Here is a 9,556-nt window from a genome sequence, read left to right as displayed (position 1 = left end):
GCTCTGCATCATTTTATGACAACATCAATTGTTCCACATTTGATTGTCTTTTCTATTAAATAGGTTCAAAAGTAAAGAAAATTCCATATCCAACAAAGAATCCTTTTACCTGGATTTTTGCATTGGTCTCTTGCCCGAACTACACATATGAGGTAAGCAGAAGCAGTAAAGGCATTCAAATGCAATCAATATACTTTAGAATGTTGTCATTCAATTCTATTAATACTTCATGCGAAACATCTTTGGTATTTTGTATTCTGAAAATGATTGCATGGTGGAACATTCTGGCACAAAATCACAATTCACTGCAAAGGGATAAAAGCGTTCTCAAAATATCTCAAGAGGACAATAGTCAAATGACAAATGAAATCCATCTCTCTGTCAATCTTTGGATCTGGCTGTGAGCTGAAAGAGGCCCACAGCAGTTGCGGCAGCCACCAGTTCCACACATCAGCACATATCCTATTACTGGAGATATGTTAGCAAGGTGTTAGCTGACAAACACCCTGAACCTCTTTCTTTCCCCATGCAGTTTCCCTGCATAGCATAGCGTCCACTAGCCATGTTATTGTGCATGCCTGTGTGTACGGGTGCTTGTTTATTTTTGCCGCTTTGTCACCCTGTTGTTGTGTGGTCCCGGAGTGTGGACCTAATGTTTTTGGGTTTCCTTCACAGCTTGGCACCTGGCTGGGCTTCACGGTAATGACCCAGTGCGTTCCCGTCGCGTTCTTCACCATCGTTGGCTTCGTCCAGATGACTATATGGGCCAAAGGCAAGCACCGCGGCTACGTTAAGGAGTTCCGGGATTACCCTACCCTGCGCTCTTCCATAATCCCATTCATCTTGTAGACGCTAAGCGAGATGGCAGATGGAAAAATTGGTTAACCTACTACCATAATGCCAGTGCCCCTCATCACTTATCACTTATCGGCCGAATACAGTGAACCCCCCCCCCCCCCCCCCTCTGATCTAGTGGTCGCCATGTCCTTGAGGTTTAATGTAGAGGAACCATGAAGTCTCCTCCTGTCCTGCCCGTTTCCCCTCTTCATTAAAAGGAGATGCAGGCTCGTCTCAGTTAAAGAGTACCTTGGAGGGAGGAAGTGTTGGTTTTTTGACTTTTTGTATTAGACCTAAGTGCACCAGTCTTAAATTTGTTGAAAGCGTACTGAATGTGGCATTGAACTGCAGACACACAAGCGTCAGAGTCTGACTTCAACCTTTGATACATTGGGTGACTTGTAGATAGAGAAAAAGAGACGCGTTCTTCTTGTAGTGTGCAATTTGTTCAGTAACTGCGAGATAAACCCTTTTCTGCTCAATACCCTTTTACAGCCTGTAGCTGCTCTCTAGAATGTGAATTGGAGACTTACTTTGTGGTTTCAAGGTTTCTCTGACCTTTACCCCCAATTGTCCTTATTCTTGTGTTATACTGTTATTTCTCCTAGTATAAATGTTCTATTGATTCAGTAATGTTCATTCAAGCAGAATTACATTTTTCTTTGCTCAAAGTGCCATCGATACTCTTGGCTAACATTGGCTTTCAGCGGTAATAACTTAACAATTACAGAATTTCACGAAAGCTATTTTATAAAGTGCTTTTAAAAATAGAGAATCTGCTTTATACTAAATGTGGTTTGTATAAATGGATCAGTGGTGACGTGGGACACCGAATGATCCAGAAAAAATAATATTTCAGTGCCAACTCTTCGTGCTCAAATAAAAGTTTGCACTACTGACTGCAAAACAAGTTTTATTTGTTTTATTTACAAATGGAGATACATCACAGACGACGTACGGTACGTTAAATGGAATGTTACATTTTTCAGAGGGATGACTGATACCACAACAATACAAATGGAAGAAGACAATGGACAAACGGTATATTGCATTTGATCAAAATCTCCACTCTGGAAAGGGGCGTTGCGCTCCATGTTTTCATTGTAACAATGTTTTCAGTAATTCGAGTTTCCCAGACCACGCTATTATTTGAATTACCCCCTCAGGTACGCAGGTAGTCTCCCTGGGGCCTGCATGGGGTGCATTTCATCGCAACAGGTTCAATTTAAAATCTAATGGAGGAAAAAAAAGTTGAACAACAGATCACATAAAATATTGCCTCGCTAAACAGGTCGTAGTATATAATATTGATTATATTGCATTGCCAACCAGACACTGACGATGTTGTTTTGACATGAGCATTGTAGGCGTGGTGGGTCAGGCTTCTGGCCCGGGGTTCAATTTGATGTGCAATGAAGTCCCATTCAACAATCACAGGCTGGCAGGGAAAAGGGCGACCCAAACATGCTTTTCGGTGCCCGTTTGCCTCAGAAGAGCTGCTGATCAAACTTAAAGTCCTTTCATTTATAGGCTCGCCCGGCCTGCTTATTTCCAAGTTGGCAATAGGAGTAAGGCCCCGCCCTGGCAGAGTGTCAACCCCCCCACCCCCCCCACCCCTCTGTGACCACATGACCTCACAGGCGGGCCCCTTTTTACACAAAAGGTTGAGTCCCTTCGTCCCGATTTTCTGTGTCAGGGGGGGGAGAGAGGAAAGGGGCTCGGCCCAATGCTCAAATTATAAAACTAACCCAGGGCAGCTATAGCTCAGCTAGCTAACTAATGGGTGGAATGAACAGCATTGCTTCACAGACCACAATGAGAGGTAGGATGACTGGTCATTGGTTCTCACAGCCAACCTGGAGGGTTGAGGCTGTCATGTGCTTTTTTCTTATTTTCTCGATACTCCTTCCCTCCCTCCCACCCTTTCCCTCCCCTCCCCTCCCCCCTCGGCACTGTGGAGATGGCGCAGAAGGTGTTCAGCGTTGGTCTCTTTTAGAAAGAAAAACCGCCAACTGACTCACAGGTCCTCGTCTTCCAGGAAGTGGGTTCTCTGTAGCACCTTGATGTGACGCTCGTAGATCTTGAGGGCGGGGCCCAGTCTGATTGACAGGCCGGTCAGCACGTCGCTCCGCTGCATCAGCAGGAGCGACTTCCCATCAATTTCCTGCCAGGCCAGAATGGGAATGTTAATGGTGGTCAATCAACTCCAATCAGTAAGTACATTTTATTACATTTATAAAATGTTTGGACGTTACATGTTCAATTTTTCTCCCTAATTTATATTGTATATAAATTCGGCATTTAAATCTTCCGGGGACAAACTGTGTTTTCCGCCCACTTAATATAGTTAAAAAACAACGTGTTGTTATCGTCATGGAAACAAAACACATCACATTAGTCAGTTCATTATAATTTGGGAGTTGACTGCATTAAATTACCAGCAGAGCAAAAAAACAAAAGCTCAAAGCAACCAGGAATGTTGTTCCAATCTATGAATCTATTCTGCTCTGTTTGTATGGCCAACACAAGTCTGCCTCCTTTGACTTATAAGCAAGTGACTGACGACATCACTCTCCCTCACATGAACTCATCGGTTAGGAAATGTGAAGTGGGCCATATTAATCCCTCCGTCAAAGCCCACATCAGCACATGTGCCAAGTATGTAAATCCATGTTGAAGTCAGTCGCTGAGCTAACACACCACAGCTGTGTCCACTGTTTACTTATTCTCTCATGTCAAATTGTCTGTCTTGCCTAAACAAGACAGTGCCCCCGGTGGCGTTTGGCGGTAGTGCACCAACCTGTGTTCTGAAAGCCATAGACTGTTCTGGGAAGCCTGCAGCAGAGAAGTAGCCGGCCACGTCCGACACACTCCACTGCAGTAAGTTCTGGCCCGTCTTCTCCTTTTTCACACAGCTGAAATAACACAGGAAGGATGAGTCAGGCAATAACCACCAACTAGTCAACAGAGTCAAGGGATTGATCAGGTTTGCATCTGCAACACAAACCAGGCACGTGGAATTTAATTATTTGTCAATGAGGACATCTAGTGGTTAAAAGTTTATACGAGTATGGAGAACAAGAGGCTTACACAAATTGTATGCAAATTGATTATTAAACAGGCGAAATATTGCGTCTACTACTGGCCCTAAAATAATAAAGAAATACATATCGGTGCAAATCATCAAACGGGATTATAATTTAGAAAGGGAACCAAATCAGTCGTAGCACTTGCACAACAATGACAACTATTCTATTTGAGCAAAAGACCAGCCTGCTTCACTCTTCGGACCCACAGATACTCACACTTTGTTGGGGTCCCCTCCGTTGACGATGGGCTCTTCGGCCGTGGCCACCGGGCCTGTGTCCGCGCTCTTTTTGGAAGGAGTGCCTGAAGGAATGAAGCAAAAGGTGGCTTGTTCCAGATATTTTCATGGATGTCAACGCTTCTATAATACCGTGAGCCAACAGACACGGGTCTAATGGGGTCTGGTCATGCCATGCCTCTCTCTCATTGGTCGAGGCCGGCCAGGGGGCTCTAATTACCGCCCACACTACATGGATAATGACCTGACGAAGCGGCTGACGGAAGACCCGCCTGCACATGGTTTAACTCTACACTGCCTTTTCCCTTCTGTGTTACTGCTAATGTGCACCAGCATATACAGCACATACAGTACATGAATTATGAATGAAATATTAACTAAATGGTTATTTTTTACAATAAACGCAAGTAGGAATAAATACGATCATAGTATGTACTTGGCTCCCTACAGATATACTGGTTTACATTGGGGTTCGAACCCTCGACCTTTCAACTTCCGTGTCACATGTTACCCACTAGGACTATCCATCCCCCTACTATAATGTCACATGTTAACATTTTAACACCTAGAAATACATCAAACAAATGATGATGAGCCTTAACACACCTGTCACACCTTATTACTGGATAGTGGTAATCATAACAATTAACATTCCCTGACCCAGAATTCAACGTCGATTCAGCGAACAAATGCGCTGCATTAATAAAGCGCATCCCCCCTTCAAAGGAAGAGCTCAACAGAGACCAAAAGGAAGCCGTAACTCACCGTTGTCAGTGGACACCGGCAGGGTCTGTGCTCGGCCATCGCAAACCTTCCTGGTGGCTTCCTGTTGGTCGCACACGCACACACACACACACACACACACACACACACACACACACACACACACACACACACACACACACACACACACACACACACACACACACACACACACACACACACACACACACGTAAGACAAGAACCAAAATGCAAATCTGCCATAGAAGGCGGGTTAAAGCAAATACAATGAAGTGCAATGACGACAACAGTTGTTCATCGTCGCACAACACCAATACGGCCTCATTACCGCTCGTGCTCCATTAGCTCCATAGTCGGGGACCAGCTGGTCCGAGCTGATGCTCTCCGTCCTCCCCGCCTCCACGTTGTTCTTTAAGGCAGCCACACTAGTGGCCACAGCCGGCACTGCAGGCTTCACCGCTCCTGCTGACACCAAGGGAACCATGTGGATTAAAGCCATGTGGAACCGCGCGGATTACGTCATGCACTGGCCTTATGGCTATGGCTAAAGATTACACTTTATGTTTTGATTAAAATGCATCCAAATTAAGAATAAATAGTTATAAATAAGATAGCCTATTTGATACAATTGCATGTACTCCGACGATTCCTAAAAATCTCGGGGATGTGATTTCCTGATTTAATGCACTTATTATAAGTCTCCTGGGATCAAAGCATCAGCCAAATAAATGTACGGTAACGAGTCACAGAAATGCAGCACTTTGTTCTTAGAACTGTGTTTACTATGAGCCACTAATAAATACCCATTCTGTCGTGCCAATGTACGCCCCAAAACGTAAACATGAGACATAACCCATTATTTACATCATGTGTGCGCATCGGACCGGCCTAGTAGAGCGCCCCGGGCCCACCAGACCCTTGGCCGTCCATAGAAACGTACCCAAGGTCTGGAAGAGCGACCCCACAGTAACCCTGGTTACGGTGGGGCATGCTATCCACGCGGCGCGCCTCTCGTACCTTTGACCTCCCTCTGCTGGTGCTCCGCGGGGCTCCGGGCCCCGAGGGCCCAGTCACTGTGCACCGGGGCCCTCGGGCTGGAGGGGGGCAGGGAGCTGGCCCTCTCGCCGGACTTCCAGGCCGGCGCCGAGGCGGCGTCGGCGCCCGACACGGGGCTGGGGGCCGGCCGGGGCCCCATGGGGGAGCAGGGGGCGGAGAAGGCGTGGGCGGAGAAGGCGCACAGCGTGGCGGCGTCTTCGTACGTGTGGCTGGGGGACGGCCCGTCCTGCCCGTCGCGGCTCTCCTCCGCCCCGTCCTCGTCGCCGTTGCTGTCGGTGTCCATGACGGTGGAACCGTCGGCCTGGATAACGAGAGGGTTCTCTACTGTTAGTCTCGGAGTGATAGGAAGGTTCTCCGACCTTACTTTCCATGACGGTGGAACCGTCAGCCTGTATAACGACAGGGTTGCCTACTATTCATCTCTGTGATGGTGGAACCTTATGCCTGACAAATAGGGAGGTTCTCGTAGAACTGTCAGGATGACCAATAGGTGGTTTCTCTGCAGAACCGTCAGCCTGAATAATGCGAGGGTTCTGTACTGTTATCCCGTTGATGGTAGAACAGTCAGCCTGACAATCTAGAAGGTTTTCCAGTGTAACTCTCCATGACGATAGAACCGTCAGCCAGAATAACAAGCGGGTTCCACCCCAGTGACTCTCTATGACGGTTCCTAGAATCTATGATTAACTATTTATGAATAGCACATGTATGCATGTATGTATGTATGTATGTATGTATGTATGTATGTATGTATGTATGAATGTATGTATGTATGTATGTATGTAACAGTGTGTGTGAATATGTAACAGTGTGTGTGAATATGTATGTATGTATGTATGTATGTATGTATGTATGTATGTATGTATGTATGTATGTATGTATGTATGTATGTATGTATGTATGCATGTATGTCTGCAATAGTGAGTGTATGCATGTGAAGATGTATGTATGTATGGGATGGTGTATACGTTTGCATGTATGGGATGGCGTATGTATGCATGCATGGGATGATGTATGAATGTATGCCTGTATGGGATGGTGTATGCATGTATGCTTGTACGTGACGTGTGTGTTTTTAGATGGACAAAGAGATAGGGCAGTACTGTAATGTGTTTGAATCAACACATGGGCCCTAGAAAGCAGGTTCGGGAGGCTGCAGATTAGACATTTAAATGATGTGTTGGACACCGTTTTATTGAACAAAGGCCAAGTTCATCATATGACTTGGCTGCTTACGTGTTTTTTCTCACCGGGTAGACTTATCTTCGTATGCGCCGACAGGCAGATCGAAAGGGTACACGTACATAAATGAATTAAAATCCATTGTTTCTAACCCAAACCCTGTGAAGCGTACGCCGTTACAAAGGAATGCGGTCATGGCTGTACTGATTGTAGACCGTGTCACATAAAACACGCTCATACAGATGTCGCAATTTGACCGCTGTAGTGGTAAATAATTGCCTTTGAATACCGCGGTGCAATGGGAACAGAATCGAGTCCTTTGCGATCTGCGACGACGCGTTGGCTTTTCAGCAGAACAACTAGTTTCGAACGCAGGACTCTTTTAATCACCCGAGCGTTTCGTCGATTGCTCGCTATGAGTAAAAAAAAATGTGCTAGGAGGAATTTGTCTGTGCGACTGCGTGTCCAACACCGCCGAGTGCGAGCGCGCGCCTGTGTGTCCGCCCCGAGAAAAAGAGCTACTTATGGCATTTCGCCATCGGACCATGCATTACAACTTTCGTCAAAAATGGGTGTTTATTCACCACCCTTTCGTCTCTATCAGCATTATCATTTGTTTAAAAAAAAAAATCCCTAAACTGTCGACATACACGGTGCGTCCCCGTCTAGGCCCCCTTGTTTGTTCGTTTGAACATAAGCTCACTACATAGAGGCCGACGGTAGGCGTTTTTTTCTACTCCTGCTTCCTCCAAAGTGCGCATGGAGTTGAGTAGTCGCGCGAAAAGACCTCCCCGTTCTCTTGTCTCGCGGAGCGCTCCTCGAGCGAGCCATGGCGAAACCCGTGTAGCGATTTTCCTCGAGCAGCCAGCTATCACGATAGCCAACCTACTTTGACTTTGCACCAGGTCAGTGTTCCCCTGCGATGGAACACACGCACACGGTAGTTTTGGGTGCTGTTGTTTCAGTCTGCAGAAAGCACCGTGGTCCACCCACCCGTCCCCCCCGTCCCCACCCCCGAAGAACGAATCCACGTAACATCGTCCTTCTCTCAGACTCGCGTGTCGGCAGCGTCTCGTACTTTTCTCTTTCCGACTAGCCCCCTCCCCCGCCCGATACGGTTTAGTTTGGGCTTGAAAAGCGCTTTCGGCTGCCGATAATGGTGGTCGCCGTGGATGGGACCCGGACAACTTTTCACGTACTCTTTTGTTCTCCGACGAAATTGGGTGAAAGTGTAGTTTTTTTTGCAGTCGCCCCGTGAAACAGCCGACATTACACGCGCAGCTTCCATTGTTGATGTTTTTTCATCTCCGGTAGCGCTCGTGAGAAGAACAGCCGCTCCCCGTCTGCGGCAGTTTTTGGGTGCACTTGCGTTCACTATCGTCACCACTACCTTAAACCAGAAACCATTTACATGCACACCACACTTTAACCCCTGTCATCCGTTTGTTTGGCGAGATATGGTAGTAATATATGCACGTAATGCGAGACGGCATATTGCTGGTTTCCTTGCGTTACCTCCAAATCCTCCGTCTCATCTTGGTCAGTGGGACCGAGTGCGCTGTCCCCGTTGCTCAAATCGGAATGACTAGCTTCTTCCACCACATTTCGTCTTGTTGAGGTGTCATCTTTTTTCCTGCTTCTCCTCTGTACCTTGGCGGCGTTGCGGTACGATATAGATCCCTTGTAATTAACTTTCAATACAGTTTGCTCCTGGATCAGTTTATCGAGTTCTGCGCAGGTTCTATCTGGATCAGACCCATGTCGTCTCCGGACCATTCGACAAATCCTCTCAAGGTCTGGTCGGGCTTTTCTCGAGCGTAGTGAGTCAATGGTATCCAGAATCCACTCACGGTACTTAGAATCAGACATTTGTGCTTAGTGGCTTTAGCTTTTCTTTTTTTTCGTCGGTGCGTCAACCTTGCCGACTGTTTTCGTGAACCGCGGTCCGAGCCCGGTGGAGAAGCGGAAACCTCGCTGTACGCCTGCGTTGCTTGTGCGCTTAAGGTAGACCGCTCGAGATAAAGAGAAAAAAGTTTCGCCACAAGAGGGATTTAAGGTGGAAGTGACATACATCATGGCGGCGACCCGCACCAGGCACGAGCTTCTAACCCAGCCTTTCGGTTCTTCTTCAATCGCTTATTCCGCCGCAAACTTGTTGAAATGTCAAACAGATTTGACATTTCTTATTTACTTGCTCTCTCGTTCATCCCATTTGACGTAGCAGTAAACTGCCGCTGTGTCTTATCAATGTATTTGGTTCATATAAGAGTAGGATGTTCTTAGTGCTTACTGATATTTTATATTTATGCTGATGAACAGCCCGACAGCACGCTTTAAGTGTGACAACTAATCATCATGCGTTTTCAGGAGGCATAGATTTTAAAATATCCCACGTCGACTTATTGATGAGATCT

General features: G+C 46.6%; 2 protein-coding genes across 3 annotated transcripts in view; one reads left to right on the top strand and one right to left on the bottom strand.

The window, feature by feature from the left end:
• tecra (trans-2,3-enoyl-CoA reductase a) overlaps nucleotides 1-1,767 on the top strand; it is a 6,826-nt gene extending 5,059 nt beyond the window's left edge. The window contains exons 12-13 of the mRNA XM_056577131.1: nucleotides 64-152; nucleotides 676-1,767. Of these exons, the coding sequence (XP_056433106.1) occupies nucleotides 64-152; nucleotides 676-849 (263 nt within the window). The 3' untranslated portion in view covers nucleotides 850-1,767. The remainder of the gene's footprint in view (nucleotides 1-63; nucleotides 153-675) is intronic.
• Nucleotides 1,768-2,788: 1,021 nt separating this feature from the next.
• samd1a (sterile alpha motif domain containing 1a) lies at nucleotides 2,789-9,515 on the bottom strand. Of its 2 annotated transcripts, none has more exons than XM_056577047.1 (7): nucleotides 8,658-9,515; nucleotides 5,922-6,261; nucleotides 5,233-5,369; nucleotides 4,928-4,988; nucleotides 4,143-4,227; nucleotides 3,638-3,752; nucleotides 2,789-3,001 (listed from the first exon to the last, which is right to left on the bottom strand). In XM_056577047.1, the coding sequence occupies exons 1-7, from the start codon at nucleotides 9,009-9,011 to the stop codon at nucleotides 2,855-2,857; spliced, it is 1,239 nt and encodes a 412-aa protein (XP_056433022.1). In that variant the 5' UTR covers nucleotides 9,012-9,515; the 3' UTR covers nucleotides 2,789-2,854. The 2 variants fall into 2 exon arrangements, with proteins under 2 accessions (XP_056433022.1, XP_056433031.1); XM_056577056.1 differs by having other exon boundaries at nucleotides 5,233-5,366.
• Between the last annotated feature and the right edge of the window lie 41 nt (nucleotides 9,516-9,556).

This window comes from Gadus chalcogrammus, chromosome 2 (assembly GCF_026213295.1).
Source record: "Gadus chalcogrammus isolate NIFS_2021 chromosome 2, NIFS_Gcha_1.0, whole genome shotgun sequence".
In the NCBI taxonomy this organism is placed as follows: domain Eukaryota; kingdom Metazoa; phylum Chordata; class Actinopteri; order Gadiformes; family Gadidae; genus Gadus; species Gadus chalcogrammus.
The sequence above is the reverse complement of the archived record's forward strand: the minus strand, read 5'-3'. Positions and strand labels throughout refer to the sequence as shown.

Excerpts from the sequence above, each read along its gene's own strand:
- samd1a (XM_056577047.1), bottom strand. The coding sequence starts at position 9,011 with ATGTCTGATTCTAAGTACCGTGAGTGGATTCTGGATACCATTGACTCA. Across the intron at positions 5,370-5,921 it reads CCAGCAGAGGGAGGTCAAAG|CAGGAGCGGTGAAGCCTGCA; the intron begins GTACGAGAGGCG and ends CCTTGGTGTCAG. Across the intron at positions 3,753-4,142 it reads GGAGGGGACCCCAACAAAGT|CTGTGTGAAAAAGGAGAAGA; the intron begins GTGAGTATCTGT and ends GTGTTATTTCAG.